Raw genomic sequence first — 18,462 nt, forward strand, 5'->3', positions numbered from 1 at the left:
TCTTCTTCCTCTATATCTTCTGCCTTTATATTAGTCACATACGTCTCTTCTTCTCCCTCTATATCTTCTGCCTTTATATCAGTCACATACGTCTCTTCTTCTCCCTCTATATCTTCTGCCTTTATATCTGTCACACACGTCTCTTCTTCTCCCTCTATATCTTCTGCCTTTATATCAGTCACATACGTCTCTTCTTCTCACTCTATATCTTCTGCCTTTATATCTGTCACATACGTCTCTTCTTCTCCCTCTATATCTTCTGCCTTTATATCTGTCACATACGTCTCTTCTTCTCCCTCTATATCTTCTGTGTTAATATCAGACAGACGTTGTACCTTAAAAAAAAATCAAGAAACACTATAATGACATTTGCATACAGTCAGATTAGACTGAGGTGAAACAGTATAATATCAGTGTATAAGACACACAGCTCCTCTACAGATCATATAGTGACAGTCACTTTGGTATATTGGGGAGACCCTAAATCCCACCTACCTGATCCTCCTGTGGGATCCTGTGATTCTCCTCTGTACAGTCCTGGGAATACAGAGGACGGGGACATCTCTCTGGGGTATCTCTGTTACTGGGCCCATCTGTAGGAGACACACAATGACTGAGTACAGTGTATATATGTGATTATCAGATGATGTGTGTATATAGGGGGCCCCCATACCTGCTCTCCACTGTACATTACATGACAGTCTACTCTTACCCAGTGATGTGGGCGGGTGATTCTCCATTATCACGTCGTTGTACAGACCCCTGTGTTCCTCTATATACTCCCCGTCCTGCATGGAGACATAGACAGTGACATCCTGACACCTTATAGGAACCTGACACACACAGTGATACAGTCATCACCCAGACACATCCCCTGGTGTTACTGTATAATGCCCCATTCCCAGCAGTCACCTCTCCAGTCATCACCCAGACACATCCCCTGGTGTTACTGTATAATGCCCCATTCCCAGCAGTCACGTCTCCAGTCATCACCCAGACACATCCCCTGGTGTTACTGTATAATGTCCAATTCCCAGCAGTCACGTCTCCAGTCATCACCCAGACACATCCCCTGGTGTTACTGTATAATGTCCAATTCCCAGCAGTCAACTCTCCAGTCATCACCCACACACGTCACCTGGTGTTACTGTATAATTTCCCATTCCCAGCAGTCACCTCTCCAATCATCACCCAGACACATACCCCGGTGTTACTGTATAATGTCCCATTCCCAGCAGTCACCTCTCCAGTCATCACTCGGACACGTCCCCTGGTGTTACTGTATAATGTCCCATTCCCGGCAGTCACCTCTCCAGTCATCACCCGGACACATCCCCTGGTGTTACTAAATAATTCTCAATTCCCAGAAGTCACCTCTCCAGTCATTACCTGGACACGTCCCCCGGTGTTATTGTATAATGCCCCATTCCCAGCAGTAACCTCTCCAGTCATCACCCAGACACGTCCCCCGGTGTTACTGTTTACTGTCCCTATCCCAGCAGTCACCTCTCCAGTCATCAACCAGACACATCTCCTGGTGTTACTGTATAATGTCCCATTCCCAGCAGTCACCTCTCCAGTCACCACCCAGACACATCCCCCGGTGTTACTGTATAATGTCCCATTCCCAGCAGTTACCTCTCCAGTCAGCAGCTGAATGATCTTGTTGGTGAGTTCCAGGATCTTCTTGTCACTGTGTCTCTCATCAGTGAGTGAGATGGAGGCACCGTAATGGGGCTCTGTGTCCTTCTCAGTCCTACTGACACACAGGGACGGCTGCTGGGTGTCTCACACTCACTGGATGTCTTCCTTACTACTGTGTAATCCTGCGAAATGGGGGAGACATCAATATCACTGAAAATACTCCCAGATCCCCTCACCTCCCCAGTCATGTCCCTGTACTATGACTATAGATATGTGATGTCACTGTGACACTCCCAGATCGCCTCACCTTCCCAGTCATGTCCCTGGACTATGACTATAGATATACGTGATGCCACTGTGACACACCCAGATCCCCTCACCTTCCCAGTCATGTCCCTATATTATTATTATAGATATAAGTGACGTCACAGTGACACTCCCAGGAGTGTGATATACATTTGCTTCATTCTGCTCCAATTATCATCTGTTACACATGCCATGGATATTTTGGTCTCTGCTTTAATATATCCTAGAATTTGAGCAATATTTTCAATCCCCACAACTACATATAATAAAATTAATAATAGTAATAATGGGATTTTAATTACCTACCGGTAAATCCTTTTCTCTTAGTCCGTAGAGGATGCTGGGGTCCACATTAGTACCATGGGGTATAGACGGATCCCTTGGGAGCCATGGACACTTTAAGATTGGTGTGGGCTGGCTCCTTCCTCTAGGCCCCTCCTACCAGACCCAGTCTAGAAACTGTGACCGAGGAGACGGACATACTTTGAGAGAAGGAAATATATATAGTGGTGACAGTGGTGAGATTCACACCAGCTCACACATAACAACAGAAAAACCAAGCTAACCAGCTTAAAACAAGTCAGCAACGGCTGAACCAACAATACTGAACCAATACGAAGCACAGGATCCTCTACAGACTACGAGAAAAGGATTTACCGGTAGGTAATTAAAATCCTATTTTCTCTTACGTCCTAGAAGATGCTGGGGTCCACATTAGTACCATGGGGATGTACCAAAGCTCCCAGTACGGGAGGGAGAGGGCTGAGGTTCCTCCAGAACCGCTTGATCAAACTTTAGTTCCCCAGAGGCCAAAGTATCGAAACTGTAGAACTTAGTAAACGTGTTCGACCCAGAACAAGTAGCTGCTCTGCAAAGTTGTTAAGCCGAGACACCCCGGGCAGCCGCCCAGGAAGAACCCACTTTACGAGTAGAGTGGGACTTAACAGATTTTGAACACTGTAAGCCTGCCATAGAATAAGCATACTGGATAGTAAACCTGATCCAGCGAGAAATCGTCTGCTTAGAAGCAGGACACTCAAACTTGTTGGAATCATACAGGACAAACAGAGCGTCCGACTTTCTGTGACGAGAAGTTCTCTTCACATAAATCTTCAAAGCCCTCACAACATCCAAGGATTTTGAAGTAATTGAGGAGTCAGTAGCCACTGGCACCACAATAGGTTGGTTGATATGAAAAGCCGACACAACCTTCGGCAGAAATTGCTGACGCATCCTGAGCTCAGCTCTATCTTCCTGAAAAATCAAGTAGGGGCTCTTGCAGGACAATGCCCCCAATTCCGACACACGTCTAGCAGATGCCAATGCCAAAAGCGTGACTGCCTTCCAAGTGAGAAATTTGACTTCAACCTCCTGTAAAGGTTCGAACCAATCCGACTGGAGGAACTGCAACACCACATTAAGATCCCAAGGTGCCGTAGGAGGCACAAAGGGAGGCTGGATGAGCAGAACCCATTTTAAGAAAGTCTGAACTTCAGGGAGGACAGCCAATTGTTTCTGGAAGAAAATGGACAAAGCCGAAATCTGGACTTTAATGTAGCCCAAGCGCAGGCCCACATCCACACCTGCTTGCAGAAAGAGGAGAAAACGCCCTAGTTGAAACTCCACCGTAGGAAACTACTTGGATTCACACCAAGACATGTACTTTTTGCAAATTCGATGGTAATGTTTAGACGTTACTCTTTTCCTAGCCTGTTTCAGGGTAGGAATAACCTTGTTCGGAATGCCCTTCCGAGCTAAGATCTGGCGTTCAATTTCTATGCCTTCAAACGTAGCCACGGTAAGTCTTGATAAGCGAACCGCCCCTGTTGCAGAAGGTCCTCTCAAAGAGGAAGAGGCCTTGGATCTTCCAGCAGTAACTCCAGAAGATCCACGTACCAAGCCCTTCTTGGCCAGTCCAGAGCAATGAGGATCGCCTGAATTCTTGTTCTTTTGATTAGTTTGAGAATACTTCGGTTGAGTGGAAGTGGAGGGAACACATACACTGACTGGAACACCCACGGAGTTACCAGGGCGTCCACTGCCACTGCTTGTGGGTCTCTCGACCCGGAACAGTACCTCCCTAGCTTCTTATTGAGGCGGGAGGCCATTTTGTCTATTTGAGGTATGCCTCAAAGACTTGTCACCTCTGCGAACACCTCTGGGTGGAGGCCCCACTCTCCTGGATGAAGATCGCTGACAGCGCCACTTCGTGCTTTTCTTGTTACCTCTGACATTGCAGCTCTGCTCTTCGTTCCGCCTTGTTGGTTTATGTAGGCCACAGTCGTTACATTGTCCGACTGAACCTGAATGGCCTGATCTTTCAGAAGATGTGCCGCTTGTAGAAGACCGTTGTACACAGCCCTTAGTTCCAGAATGTTTATTGGGAAAATGGATTCCAGACTTGACCACTTTCCTTGGAAGTTTTCCCCTTGGGTGACTGCTCACCAACCTCTGAGACTTGCATCCGTGGTTAGGAGGATCCAATTCTGAATCCCGAACCTGCGGCCCTCTAGTAGGTGAGAGGTCTGCAGCCACCCTGGGCACAGTTCCTATAACTGAGGTCTGGAGGAGGGATATTGAGGGAGGAGCCAGTTCACGCCCCTTAAAAGTCTTAAAGTGCCCATGTCTCCTGCGGATCCCGTCTATACCCCATGGTTCTATGGTTCTTTGAATGTCCCCAGCATCCTCTACGGACTAAGAGAAAAGGATTTACCGGTAGGAATTAAAATCCTATTTTTTCCTTGAAACAGAATTTCCCATTCAATGTCCCTCAATGCTTCCTTCATCATGTCAAAGTTGGCTTTGCTGAAGTTTAGAGTCCTAGTTGAGCCAGTATAGGATATGAGGTGGAACCGGATAACGCAAATGTTTGAATAGCTACCAGCAGTATCGTACCCTTCGCCTGAGAAGCTAGTAATCCCGAGCCGAAGAATCCGTGAGGCGGGAAAACTAGAAACTCTAGTCCGCCCCCTTGGCAACCTAACTCATTCTAGCGGCCTAGGCATGATATCACCGGGATGTTTGAGTGAAACCACTTCCCCCACCTGTCTGATCCCCAGGCAACGAGGTCCACCATCAAACCGAAGGCTTTGAGAAGGCAGAACCCGAATCTGTCCCTGGGAACCTGGCGGTGCAGGTTTTCTGGATTTTCCCCAATGTCCTCTAAAGGAAGTGGAGGAACCCTTGGATTTATGTGTAACCCTTGCGGTTCAAATGTGTTGCAGTGTATGCGGAGGATACAATATTCTGGTTAGTACTGAAGAAAGACATGTCGACTTACCTGCAGTCAGCTGGGATAGTTAGGTATCCAGCACGTCCCCACCAGGGTCTCACCTGTGAAGGACAGACTCGCCATACCTTACTCTGTATCCGCAGTCCATTAGTGTCGCCACCATCCCCTGCATGTCTAAGCCGCCAGGACAGAAGACCCTGCGTCATGCAGGCCAAACTCCGTCACGGCCACCAGCCGAGAAGTCTGTAGAATCCTGTATGTGACACAGAAACAAGGAAATGTCACAGTCATACCTAGAACCTAAATCATCAAGTAAGGAGCCTGACCAAGTTACTGAGTTACACCTGTATGTACAGTATTAGAGAGTAGTCTCAATCTGCGATCAGCCCAATCCCTTATGGAGGTTGTACCTTATGGATAGATAACACAACCCTCTTTGACAATTTAGACACTCTTTAGGGATGTGAAATACGGGTGTATTCAATTGGTGTCGAATCCTTTGTGTTGTCGAAACCGGGGCTCTTTCGACGAAAAAACAATGTCAAATTGCATTCGACAATTCAACACGTTTTCGACAAAAAAACGTTGGATCCATTTCGACATTTGACAATTCGACAGTCAAATTATTTTTAATAAGATTCCTCATCCCTAATAGCCTCAATCATATGTTACACCCCTCATATGCATTATTTGGGCAAGACTACGCTTTCTAGGGTACAGAGTTGGGGTGAGAGGCACAGCTGTGGCTCCTTCCCAGTATGGGATATATGTGTATAAAAATACGGTATAGTACACCTTGCTGAGGCCACCCCTGGGGTCCTGCCCCAGAAGCCTGATCAGTACAGTTTTGAGGATAGTATAGATTCCCCGGTAGAAGATACATTCTGCAGCACAAGACTCAGAGTCCCTAGATATGATTATGTGAGATATACATATTTACACACAGAGACAGGAAAATGTCAGACACAGTTTCCCCCAGAGCACCTTCAGCGAGTCACAGAGTATAAGGAGCCAGCCACACAGCGCCCCTGTAGGCAGTTATTATGATAAAAGCCCGGCGCTGACTAACTAACCTTAATAGGGTACTCAGTACTATAATCACCCTCCCCCCTCTTCCCTGTCTATAACACCCTGGTACCGCAGAGGTATGCTGGATTTATGTGGAGGGCAGCGTTCTGTTCCTATGATCTGCAGGGAGAAAATGGCGCTGGTGAGTGCTGCATCCGCTATGAGGAGAAGCTCCGCCCCCTGTAATGGCGCATCTTCCCGCACTTAGAGATTATACTGGTCTGAGGTATTTCTGCAGCAAACAGTGGATTAGACCTTGAAAGTTATTTTGACCAGTGTAGGGTATTTCGCTGGCCCAGGATGCCCCTCACTGCGCCTAACACCGTGTGTCCGCTGAGCCTTCCGGAGAACAGCCTGTCAGAGATGTGCCCCCACCCTTGTGCCGCCATTCTCGCGGCGACCCGTTTCCCGGGGCACCGGCGTTATAATCACCACTCTTCTTTCTTCTGGCTCTGTTAGGGGGTGGCGGCCGTGCTGCGGGAGTGAGCGGTCGCCTCGTGGGCTTGTGATCAGCACCCTCAGGAGCTCAGTGTCCTGTCAGCGGAGAGAGAGAACCATTAACTTCCAGAGTTGGTTCCTACTCCCCCCCCTAAGTCCCACGAAGCAGGGAGGCTGTCAGCAGCCTGCCTGTACCTAACAAACTCTTAGAAAATACTAAAACTAGAAAAACTCCTAGGAGCTCCCCTAGCTGTGACCGGCTCCTCTGGGCACATTTTCTAAACTGAGTCTGGTAGGAGGGGCATAGAGGGAGGAGCCAGTACACACTATTAAACTCTTAAAGTGCCTATGGCTCCCAAAGGACCCGTCTATACCCCATGGTACTAAATGGACCCCAGCATCCTCTAGGACGTAAGAGAAACATAATATAAATACTTGTTTCCACTACTGCTTGCCAGTGTACACAGGCGGCTATAGTGGGTCTGCCCCAGGAGGGTCCCATATGCCACCCCTGCGCGTTTGCAGCACCATGAACCAGGAGACCCCCCTAGTGGGGCCGCGGTTTGTAATCACCACATTCCTCACCTTCAGGCTACTATTAGGGGTGTGCGGCGATTGTGACCGCTAAGGCGCAGTGCCTGCTGTACAACAACCTCTCAGGACGGTGATCCTGCAGCGGGGAAGCGGCTCTGACACCTTGCAAGGCCGGTGACCGCACCCCCCTCCTAACTCCCACGGTGCAGGTATACTGTTACCCATCTCCGGTATACAGTATACAGAAAATAACAAAGATTGAAAAGAAACTAAAGAAAACTCTCTGGATCCCCAGAGTGGCATCCTCTCCTGAGGGCACATTTTCTACACTGCCTGTGGGAGGGGCATAGAGGGGAGGAGCCAGCACACCCAGTGGAAGAAATTTAAAGTGCACTGGCTCCTTTGGATCCCATCTATACCCCATCATACTAGATTATCCCAATATCCCTTATGGATGCTAGAGAAACAATAATAATAGTACACCACAGGCTGCTCCCCCTGTATAATAATAATAACAGGACACCACAGGCTGCTCCCCCTGTATAATAATAATAATAACAACAACAACAGGACACCACAGGCTGCTGCTCCTGTATAATAATAACAGGAGACCACAGGCCGCTCCATCTGTATAATAACAACATGACACTACATGCCGCTCCCCCTGTATGAAAATAACAACAGGACACCACAGGATACTTCTCCTGTATAATAAAAATAATAATAATAATAATAATAATAATAATAACTGGACACCACAGGCTGCTCCTCCTGTAGAATAATAATAATTGGACACCACAAGTGGCTCCCCCTGTATGATAAAAATAACTGGATTCCACAGGCTGCTCCTCTTGTATAACAATAATAACAGGACACCACAGGCTGCTCCTCCTGTATAATAATAATAATAACAGGATGCCACAGGCTGCTCCTCCTGTATAATAATAACAGCACACCACAGGCTGATCACCCTGTATAATAATAATAATAACAAGACACCACAGGCTGCTCCCTCTGTATAATAATAATAATAATAATAACAGGACACCACAGGCTGCTCCCTCTGTATATTATGACAGCACAGGATGCTACCCCTGTATATTATGACAACACAGGCCGCTACACCTGTATACTATGACAGCACAGGATAATACCCCTGTATATTATGACACCACAGGATGCTACAACTGTATATTATGACAACACAGGCCGCCCCACCTGTACAGTATGACAGCACAAGATTCTACCCCTGTATATTATGACAAAACAGGCCGCTCCTCCTGTATACCATGACAGCACAGGATGCTACAACTGTATATTATGACAACACAGGCTGCTCCTCCTGTATACTATAATAGCACAGGATGCTACCCCTGTATTACGGTAACGGCGGGGTCTGCGCCACCTGTATTACGGTAACAGCGGGGTCTACACCACCTGTATTACAGTAACGGCGGGGTCTGCTCCCACTGTATTACGGTAATGGCGGGGTCTGCACCACCTGCGTTACGGTAACAGCAGGGTCTGCGCCACCTGTATTACGGTAACGGTGGGGTCTGCGTCACCTGTATTACGGTAACGGTGGATCTGCGTCGCCTTTATTAAGGTAACAGCGGGGTTTCCGCTGCCTGTATTACGGTAAGAGAGGGGTCTGCACCACCTGTATTACAGTAACAGCAAGGTCTGCTCCCCCTGTATTACGGTAACGGCGGGGTCTGCTCCACCTGTATTATGGTAATGGCGTGGTCTGTGCCACCTGTATTACGGTAACGGCGGGTCCTGCACCACATGTATTACGATAACGGCGGGGTCTGCGCCACATGTATAACGGCAACGGCGGGGTCTGCGCCACCTGTATTACGGTAACGGCGGGGTCCGCGCCACCTGTATTATGGTAACGGCGGGGTCTGCGCCACCTGTATTACAGTAATGGCGGGCTCTGCGCCTTCTGTATTACGGTAACGGCGGGGTCTGTGCCACCTGTATTACGGTAACGGCGGGGCCTGCGCCACCTGTATTACGGTAACGGCGGGGCCTGCGCTACCTGTATTACGGTAACGGCGGGGTCTGCGCTACCTGTATTACGGTAACACCAGGGTCTGCGCTACCTGTATTACGGTAACAGCGGGGCCTGTGCCACCTGTATTACGGGAACATTGGGGTCTGTGCCACCTGTATTACGGTAAACGGGGTCTGCGCCACCTGTATTACGGTAACGGCGGGGTCTGCGCCACCTGTATTACGGTAACGGTGGTGTCTGCGCCACCTGTATTATGGTAACGGCGGGGTCTGATACACCTGTATTACGGTAACGGCGGGGCCTGCGCCACCTGTATTATGGTAACGGCGGGGTCTGCACCACCTGTATTACGGTAACGGCGGGGCCTGCGCCACCTGTATTACGGTAACGGCGGGGCCTGCGCTACCTGTATTACGGTAACACCGGGGTCTGCGCTACCTGTATTACGGTAACAGCGGGGCCTGTGCCACCTGTATTACGGGAACATTGGGGTCTGTGCCACCTGTATTACGGTAAACGGGGTCTGCGCCACCTGTATTACGGTAACGGCGGGGTCAGCGCCACCTGTATTACGGTAACGGTGGTGTCTGCGCCACCTGTATTATGGTAACGGCGGGGTCTGATGCACCTGTATTACGGTAACGGCGGGGCCTGCGCCACCTGTATTATGGTAACGGCGGGGTCTGCACCACCTGTATTACGGTAACGGCGGGGCCTGCGCCACCTGTATTACGGTAACGGCGGGGCCTGCGCTACCTGTATTACGGTAACACCGGGGTCTGCGCTACCTGTATTACGGTAACAGCGGGGCCTGTGCCACCTGTATTACGGGAACATTGGGGTCTGCGCCACCTGTATTACGGTAAACGGGATCTGCGCCATCTGTATTACGGTAACGGCGGGGTCTGCGCCACCTGTATTACGGTAACGTCAGGGTCTGCACCACTTGTATTACGGTAACGGCGGGGTCTGCTCCACCTGTATTACGGTAACGGCGGGGTCTGCTCCACCTGTATTACAGTAATGGCGGGGTCTGCGCCACATGTATTACGGTAATAGGACACTAGAGTGTCAGACACCTGTATTACGGTAACGGCGGGGTCTGCGCCACCTGTATTACGGTAACGGCGGGGTCTGCACCACCTGTATTACAGTAATAGGACACTAGAGTGTCAGCCACCTGTACAGGGATAATGCAGCACCAGAGGCTGCTCCAGCTGCACTATAACAAGGCACCAGAGGCTGCTCCCCCTGTAATACAGAACCTGACACCAGAGCTGCTCAGCCTATAGAATAATAATAATAATATCATTACCTGCTGCCAGACACAGCAATGGCTGCTCTCTGCTCCTGCTGCCTTGTGGGAATGATAGAAGGAAGGCGGAGCTCAGACCAGGGGAAAATGGCCGCCGCTCCTGACGTCACTACACGGCCAGGGAACCTATTGCTGCTGCAGCTGCTGCCGAGCTGGTCTACAAGAAAATGGCCGCCGGCCTCCTGCACTGAGGACATGTGCGGTAATACTGATTACAGAAGGCGGAGTTGAGGGCGGGGCATGGGAGGGGCCAGACGCTAGGAAGCAGCCTGTGCCAATCATTCCCTACTTCCGGCCTGAGCGGTCCACCTTACTTCCGGTCACTGCATTCCGTTCCACACACAGGAAGATCAGGTGATGGTTGGTTCTAAATCGCGGTTCTAGCATCTACCATCAGGTAATGGCGTCAGGGGGAGCAGCCTGTAGTGTCCTGTTATTATTATTATTATACAGGGGGAGCAGTCTATGGTTTCCTGTTATTATTATAATACAGAGGGAGTGGTCTGTGAGGTCCTGCTATTATTATTATTATACAGGAGGAGCAGCCTGTGGTGTCCTATTATACAGTGGGAGCAGTCGATGTTGTCCTGTTGATGTTGTTATACAGGAGGAGCAGCCTGTGGTGGCCTTTTATTATTGTTATACAGGGAGAGCGGCCTGTGGTGTCCTGTTGTTGTTATTATTATACAAAAGGAGCAGCCTTTGGTGTCATGTCGTTGTTATTATTATTATACAGGGGGAGCAGCCTTTGGTGTCATGTCGTTGTTATTATTATTATATAGGGGGAGCAGCCTTTGGTGTCATGTCATTATTAATATACAGGAGGAGCGGCCTCTGGTTTCCTGTTATTATTGTTTTACAGGGGAGCGGTCTGTGGTGTCCTGTTGTTGTTATTATTTAGGAGGAGGAGCCTGTGGTGTCCAGTTGTTATTGTTATTTTTATACAGCAGGAGCAGCCTGTAGTATCCTGTTGTTGTTATTATTATACAGGAATAGTGGCCTGTGGTGTCCTATTATTATTATTATTATTATTATTATTATTATTATTATTATTATTATACAAGAGGAGCAGCCTGTGGTGTCCTGTTGTTGTTGTTGTTATACAAGGGGAGCGGCCTGTGGTGTCTTATTATTATTATTATTATTATAATAATAATAATACAGGAATAGCGGCGTGTGGTGTGTTGTTGTTGTTTGTTGTTGTTATTATTTACGAGGAGCAACCTGTGGTGTCCTATTATTATTTTAACGGATGAGCGGCCTGTGGTGGTTATTATACTGAGGGAGCAGCCTGTGGTGTCCTGTTGTTGTTATTATATAGGAGGAGCAGCCTGTAGTGTCCTATTATTATTATAACGGATGAGCAGCCTGTGGTGGTTATTATACTGAGGGAGCCGCCTGCGGTGTCCTGTTATTGTTATCATTATTATTATTATTATTATTATTATACAAGAGGAGCAGCCTATGGTGTCCTGGTATTATTTTTATACAGGAGGAATAGCCTGTGATGTTCTGTTAATAATATTATACACGGGGAGTAGCCAGTGGTGTCTGGTTGTTATTATTTTACAGGGGTAGCAGCCTGTTGTGTCCTGTTACTATTGTTGTACAGGGGGAGCAGCCTGTGGTGTCCTGTTTTTATTATTATACACGGGGATCAGCCTGTGGTTTCCTGTTATTATTATCATACAGGAGGAGTGGCCTGTGGTTTCCTGTTATTGTTTTACAGGGGGAGCGGTGTGTGGTGTCCTGTTGTTGTTATTATTATACAGCAGGAGCAGCCTGTTGTTGTTGTTGTTGTTGTTGTTGTTGTTATTATTATTATTCAGGGATGTTGGCCTGTGGTGTCCTGATATTATTATTATTATAAAAGAGGAGCGGCCTGTGGTGTCCTATTGTTGTTGTTACTATTATTATTATACAGGGGGAGCGGCCTGTGGTGTCCTATTATTATACAGGAATATCAGCCTGTGGTGTCCTATTATTATTATAATGGATGAACAGACTGTGGTGTTCTGTAATTATTATACAGGAAGAGCAGCCTGTGGTGTTGTGTTATTATACTGATGGAGCGGCCTGCAGTGTACTGTTATTGTTATTATTATACAAGAGGAGCAGCCTGTGGTGTCCTGGTATTATTTTTATACAGGAGGAATAGCCTGTGATGTTCTGTTAATATTATTATACACGGGGAGTAGCCTGTGGTGTCTGATTGTTATTATTTTACAGGGGTAGCAGCCTGTTGTGTCCTGTTACTATTATTGTACAGGGGGAGCAGCCTGTATTCTGTTAATATTATTGTACAGGGGGAGCAACCTGTGGTGTCCTGTTATTATTGTTATACAGGGGGGGGGGGGTGGCCTGTGGTGTCCTGTTGTTTTTGTTGTTGTTATTATACTAAAGTAGCGGCCTGTGATGTCTTGTTGTTATTATTATTGTACAGGAGGAGCAGCCTGTGGTATCCTGTTGTTATACAGGGGAGCAGCCTGTGGTGCACTGTTATTATTATTATACAGGGGGAGCAGCCTGTGGTGTCCTGTTGTTGAAATTATTATTATACAGGGGGAGCAGCCTGTGGTGTACTATTATTATTATTATACAGGGGAAGTGGCCTGTGTTCTGTTGTTGTTGTTGTTGTTGTTGTTGTTATTATACAAGTGGAGCAGCCTGTGGTGTCCTATTATTATTATTATACAGCGGGAGCAGCCTGTGGTGTCCTGTTATTTTCATTATACAGGGGGAGCTACCTGTGGTGTCCTGTTGTTATACAGGGGAGCAGCCTGTGGTGCACTGTTATTATTATTATACAGGGGGAGCAGCCTGTGGTGTCCTGTTGTTGAAATTATTATTATACAGGGGGAGCAGCCTGTGGTGTACTATTATTATTATTATACAGGGGAAGTGGCCTGTGTTCTGTTGTTGTTGTTGTTGTTATACAAGTGGAGCAGCCTGTGGTGTCCTATTATTATTATTATACAGCGGGAGCAGCCTGTGGTGTCCTGTTATTTTCATTATACAGGGGGAGCTACCTGTGGTGTGCTGTTGTTGTTGTTGTTGTTGTTGTTGTTGTTATTGTTGTTATTATTATTATACAGCGGGAGCAGTCTATGTTGTCCTGTTATTATTATTATACAGGAGGAGCAGTCTGGGGTTTCCTGTTATTGTTTTACAGGTGGAGCGGCCTGTACTGTACTGTTGTTATAATTATACAGGGATAGTGGCGAGTGGTGTACTGTTATTAATATTATACAGACGGAGCTGCCTGTGGTGTCCCGTTACTATTATTATACAGTGTGAGCTATCTGTTGTGTCCTGTTATTATTATACAGGGGGAGCTGCCTGTTGTTGTTGTTGTTGTTATTATTTAGGAGCAACAGCCTTTGGTGTCCTGTAATTATTATTCAGGAAGAGCAGCCTTAAGTATCGTGTTATTATACAAAGAGAGCGGCCTGTGGTGTCCTGTTGTTATTATTTTTATACTGTGACGGACTGTGGCCATGCCAGCGTCACGTTGCGTATTTTTTGGCCAGCCTGGTCCTGCGCTTCAGGAGTGAGTGGCAGAATGCCAGAGATAACTGTATTTTATCCTGTATAACACCCAGCTGTTATTCGTATCTGAGCTGTATACCCCATACTACTGTATGCAGTGGACATATGTATTTAGGTGATTGTCCCTTTTCTTTATATGCTTGTGACTCTCAGTGAATATCTTTCTAGCCCTGATTTGCTCTCTACACAATGCCTATGAAATGTATATGTGTTATTGTATTGTATTGCACTAATGGGGGTCAGTGCTTGGTGTCAGGTGGGTGCCCAGCCAGGTAAACGGTCAGAGACATCTGGCTATGTGAGGTATAGGAAGTGCAGGGCTGACCCCCCTCTGTCACAGCCCCCACCCCACCCCCTTCACAGGAAGCATCACTTAGCTGAGGAGGCTGTGACATCACAAATGACTATACAGGGTTAACTTCCACTCAGGTTATGGCCAGAGGGCAGCCAACCTTTCTATCTCCATAAATAGTGCCCATTGTTCTGGATGGCCTTCCAGTAGACTCAGAGACTCCAAAGCCACAGGGGGCCACCTGGTGTCCCTAGACACTTTTACATATGAGGATTGAAAATTCCTCCAATCAGGACACTCTGCCGCATCACCAGGTGAGCAAAGCATCATGGGAGTTTAGGAGGTTTCAAAAGGGCCCGCAGAGAGATGGGGAGGGGATTCTGACTAAGGAAACGCAGGCTGTTGCCAGGAGTCGAGAGATCCTGTCAGCCCATTTGTCTGGAGACCTGGCTTTGTGGAGAGGGTCCCGTCTACAGTTAAGCGTTAGCTCCATCGGGAGCTGTCCCAGGTGTGTGACTGGTGTGCCGGGTGACTGGTCAGCACACCCTACCTCTGCATGGTAGAGGACCATCAGGCCATGCGGCCGGGATCAGCAAACCAGTATCCGTAAGGAGTCGCCAAACGCAAGTATTCCCTGAGGTGGCTAGTGACTGTGTAGGGGCAGGAGTTGTTGCTTTGTGTGGTTCTTTTCTCTTATATAATCTTAATCGTAATCATTATTAATGCTACCTGTATATATTGTACAAAGTGTGTTACGGATTTTCCTGTATAATTAGTGTGTATGAAACTAAAGGTGCCATTGTACCTTGCTATTGCGTTCTTACTGTGTGATCTGGGAACTCGGTAGTGACCCTGGGGCGCCGTGTAGAACTGTAAACGCTGCCTTTCTCAAGGCAGAGATGAGCGATAGGCGGGAATAATGCACACATGAACCCGGGCTCCTCACATATACAAGGGGAGCAGCCTGCAGTGTCCTGTTGTTGTTATTGTTATTATTATTATACAGGAGAAGCAACCTGTGGTGTCCTGTTAATATTATTATACAGGAGAAGCAGCCTGTGGTGTCCTGTTATTATACACGGGGAGCAGCCAGTAGTGTCCTATTATTATTATTATTATTATTATTATTATTATACAGAGGGATCGGCCTGTAGTGTCCTGTTGTTATTATTATACAGGGGGAGCATCCTGTAATGTAATTTTATTATTACTATAAAGGAGAGCAGAATGGGGTGTCCTGTTGTTATTAGTGCTGTACAGGGGGGGGGGGGGGGGCAGTTTTTTTTTTTTGTACGGTTATTATTATACAGGGACAGCAGCTTGTGGAGTCCTGGTATTATTATTATACATTGGGACTGGTGGTAATGTCCTACAATACAGGAGGAATGGTCTGAGGTGTCCTGCTTTTAAAGACAAGTTATTATTTGTATACTGGGTGCAGCCATTAGTGTCACTATTATTATTAATTTATTATGTAATTGTAGGGATTGAAAATATTGCTAAAATTCTAGATTATATTAAAGCAGAGACCATAATATCCCTGGCATGTGTAACATAATTGGAGCATTATGAAGCAAATGTATATCCGACTCCTGGGAGTGTCACTGTGACATCACTTATCTCTATAGTAATAATACAGGGACATGACTGGGGAGGTGAGGGGATCTGTGGGTGTCACAGTGACGTCACTTATCTCTATAGTAATAATACAGGGATATGACTAGGAAGGTGAGGGGATCTGGGAGTGTCACAGTGACATCACTAATATCTACAATAATATTACAGGGACATGACTGGAGAGGTGAGGGATCTCGGAGCATTTACATTAATATTCATGTCTCCTCCATTTTGCAGGTTAACACAGTAGTGAAGAAGACTTCTGGTGAGTGTGAGACACCCAGCAGCCATCACATTGTGTGTAGGACTGAGCAGGACCCAGAGCCCCATCACGGTGCCTCCATCTCAGTCACTGACACATGAGAGACACAATGATCAGAAGATCCTGGAACTCACCAACAAGATCATTCAGCTGCTGACTGGAAAGGTGACTGCTGGGAATGGAACATTATACAGTAACACCAGGGAATGTGTCTGGGTGATGACTGGAGAGGTGACTGCTGGGAATGGGACATTATACAGTAACACCAAGGGACGTGCCTGAGTGATGACTGGAGAGGTGACTGCTGGGAATGGGGCATTATACAGTTACACCAGGGGACGTGTCTGGGTGATGACGAGAGGTGACTGCTGGGAATGGGGCATTATACAGTAACACCAGGGGATGTGTCTGGGTGATGACGAGAGGTGACTGCTGGGAATGGGGCATTATACAGTAACACCAGGGGATGTGTCTGGGTGATGACTGGAGAGGTGACTGCTGGGAATGGGGCATTATACAGTAACACCAGGGGACGTGTCCGGGTGATTACTGGAAAGGTAACTGCTGGGAATGGGACATTATACAGTAACACCAGGGAATGTGTCTGGGTGATGACTGGAGAGGTGACTGCTGGGAATGGGACATTATACAGTAACACCAGGGAATGTGTCCGGGTGATTACTTGAAAGGTGACTGCTGGGAATGGGACATTATACAGTAACACCAGGGAATGTGTCTGTGTGATAACTGGAGAGGTGACTGCTGGGAATGGGACATTATAGAGTAACACCAGGGAATGTGTCTGGGTGTTGACTGGAAATGTGACTGCTGGGAATGGGGCATTATACAGTAACACCAGGGGATGTGTCTGGGTGATGACTGGAGAGGTGACTGCTGGGAAGGGGACATTATACAGTAACACCAGGGAATGTGTCTGGGTGATGACTGGAGAGGTGGCTGCTGGGAATGGGACATTATACAGTAACACCAGGGGATGTGTCTGGGTGATGACTGGAGAGGTGACTGCTGGGAATGGGGCATTATACAGTAACACCAGGGAATGTGTCTGGGTGATGACTGGAGAGGTGACTGCTGGGAATGGGGCATTATACAGTAACACCAGGGGATGTGTCTGGGTGATGACTGGAGAGGTGACTGCTGGGAATGGGGCATTATACAGTAACACCAGGGGATGTATCTGGGTGATGACTGGAGAGGTGACTGCTGGGAATGGGAAATTATACAGTAACACCAGGGGATGTGTCTGGGTGATGACTGGAGAGGTGACTGCTGGGAATGGGGCATTATACAGTAACACCAGGGGATGTGTCTGGGTGATGACTGGAGAGGTGACTGCTGGGAATGGGAAATTATACAGTAACACCAGGGGATGTGTCTGGGTGATAACTGGAGAGGTGACTGCTGGGAATGGGGCATTATACAGTAACACCAGGGGATGTGTCTGGGTGATGATTGGAGAGGTGACTGCTGGGAATGGGGCATTATACAGTAACACCAGGGGACGTGTCTGGGGGATGACTGGAGAGGTGACTGCTGGGAATGGGACATTATACAGTAACACCAGGAGATGTGTCTGGTGATAACTGGAGAGGTGACTGCTGGGAATGGGGCATTATACAGTAACACCAGGGGATGTGTCTGGGTGATGATTGGAGAGGTGACTGCTGGGAATGGGGCATTATACAGTAACACCAGGGGACGTGTCTGGGGGATGACTGTATCACTGTGTGTGTCAGGTTCCTATAAGGTGTCAGGATGTCACTGTCTATGTCTCCATGCAGGAGGAGGAGTATATAGAGGAACACAGGGGTCTGTACAAGGACGTGATGATGGAGAATAACCGGCCCCTCACATCACTGGGTAAGAGGAGACTGTCATGTATTGTACAGGGGAGAGCAGGTATGGGGCCCCCTATATACACACATCATCTGATAATCACATATATACACTGTATTCAGTCACTGTGTGTCTCCTACAGATGGGCCCAGTAACAGAGATACCCCAGAGAGATGTCCCCGTCCTCTGTATTCCCAGGACTGTACAGAGGAGAATCACAGGATCCCACAGGAGGATCAGGTAGGTGGGATTTAGGGTCTCACCAATATACCAAAGTCACTGTCACTATATGATCTGTAGAGAAGCTGTGTGTTTTATACATTGATAT

The 18,462-nt window shown here is 47.6% G+C and overlaps 1 protein-coding gene and 1 long non-coding RNA gene across 3 annotated transcripts in view; one reads left to right on the top strand and one right to left on the bottom strand.

The window, feature by feature from the left end:
• Nucleotides 1-498: 498 nt before the first annotated feature.
• On the bottom strand, nt 499-10,604 carry LOC134983705 (uncharacterized). Its single transcript, XR_010191676.1, has 4 exons — nt 10,558-10,604; nt 1,639-1,826; nt 713-788; nt 499-593 (listed from the first exon to the last, which is right to left on the bottom strand). It is a non-coding gene; the product is annotated as an uncharacterized LOC134983705 (long non-coding RNA).
• A 257-nt stretch (nt 10,605-10,861) lies between these two features.
• LOC134983696 (zinc finger protein ZFP2-like) overlaps nt 10,862-18,462 on the top strand; it is a 41,069-nt gene continuing 33,468 nt past the window's right edge. For both annotated transcript variants that reach the window (XM_063949351.1, XM_063949352.1), the window contains exons 1-4: nt 10,862-10,954; nt 16,253-16,442; nt 18,080-18,158; nt 18,277-18,374. In XM_063949351.1, coding sequence (XP_063805421.1) covers nt 18,125-18,158; nt 18,277-18,374 — 132 coding nt within the window. In that variant the 5' untranslated portion in view covers nt 10,862-10,954; nt 16,253-16,442; nt 18,080-18,124. The remainder of the gene's footprint in view (nt 10,955-16,252; nt 16,443-18,079; nt 18,159-18,276; nt 18,375-18,462) is intronic.

This window comes from Pseudophryne corroboree (genome assembly GCF_028390025.1).
Source record: "Pseudophryne corroboree isolate aPseCor3 chromosome 3 unlocalized genomic scaffold, aPseCor3.hap2 SUPER_3_unloc_21, whole genome shotgun sequence".
NCBI lineage: Eukaryota > Metazoa > Chordata > Amphibia > Anura > Myobatrachidae > Pseudophryne > Pseudophryne corroboree.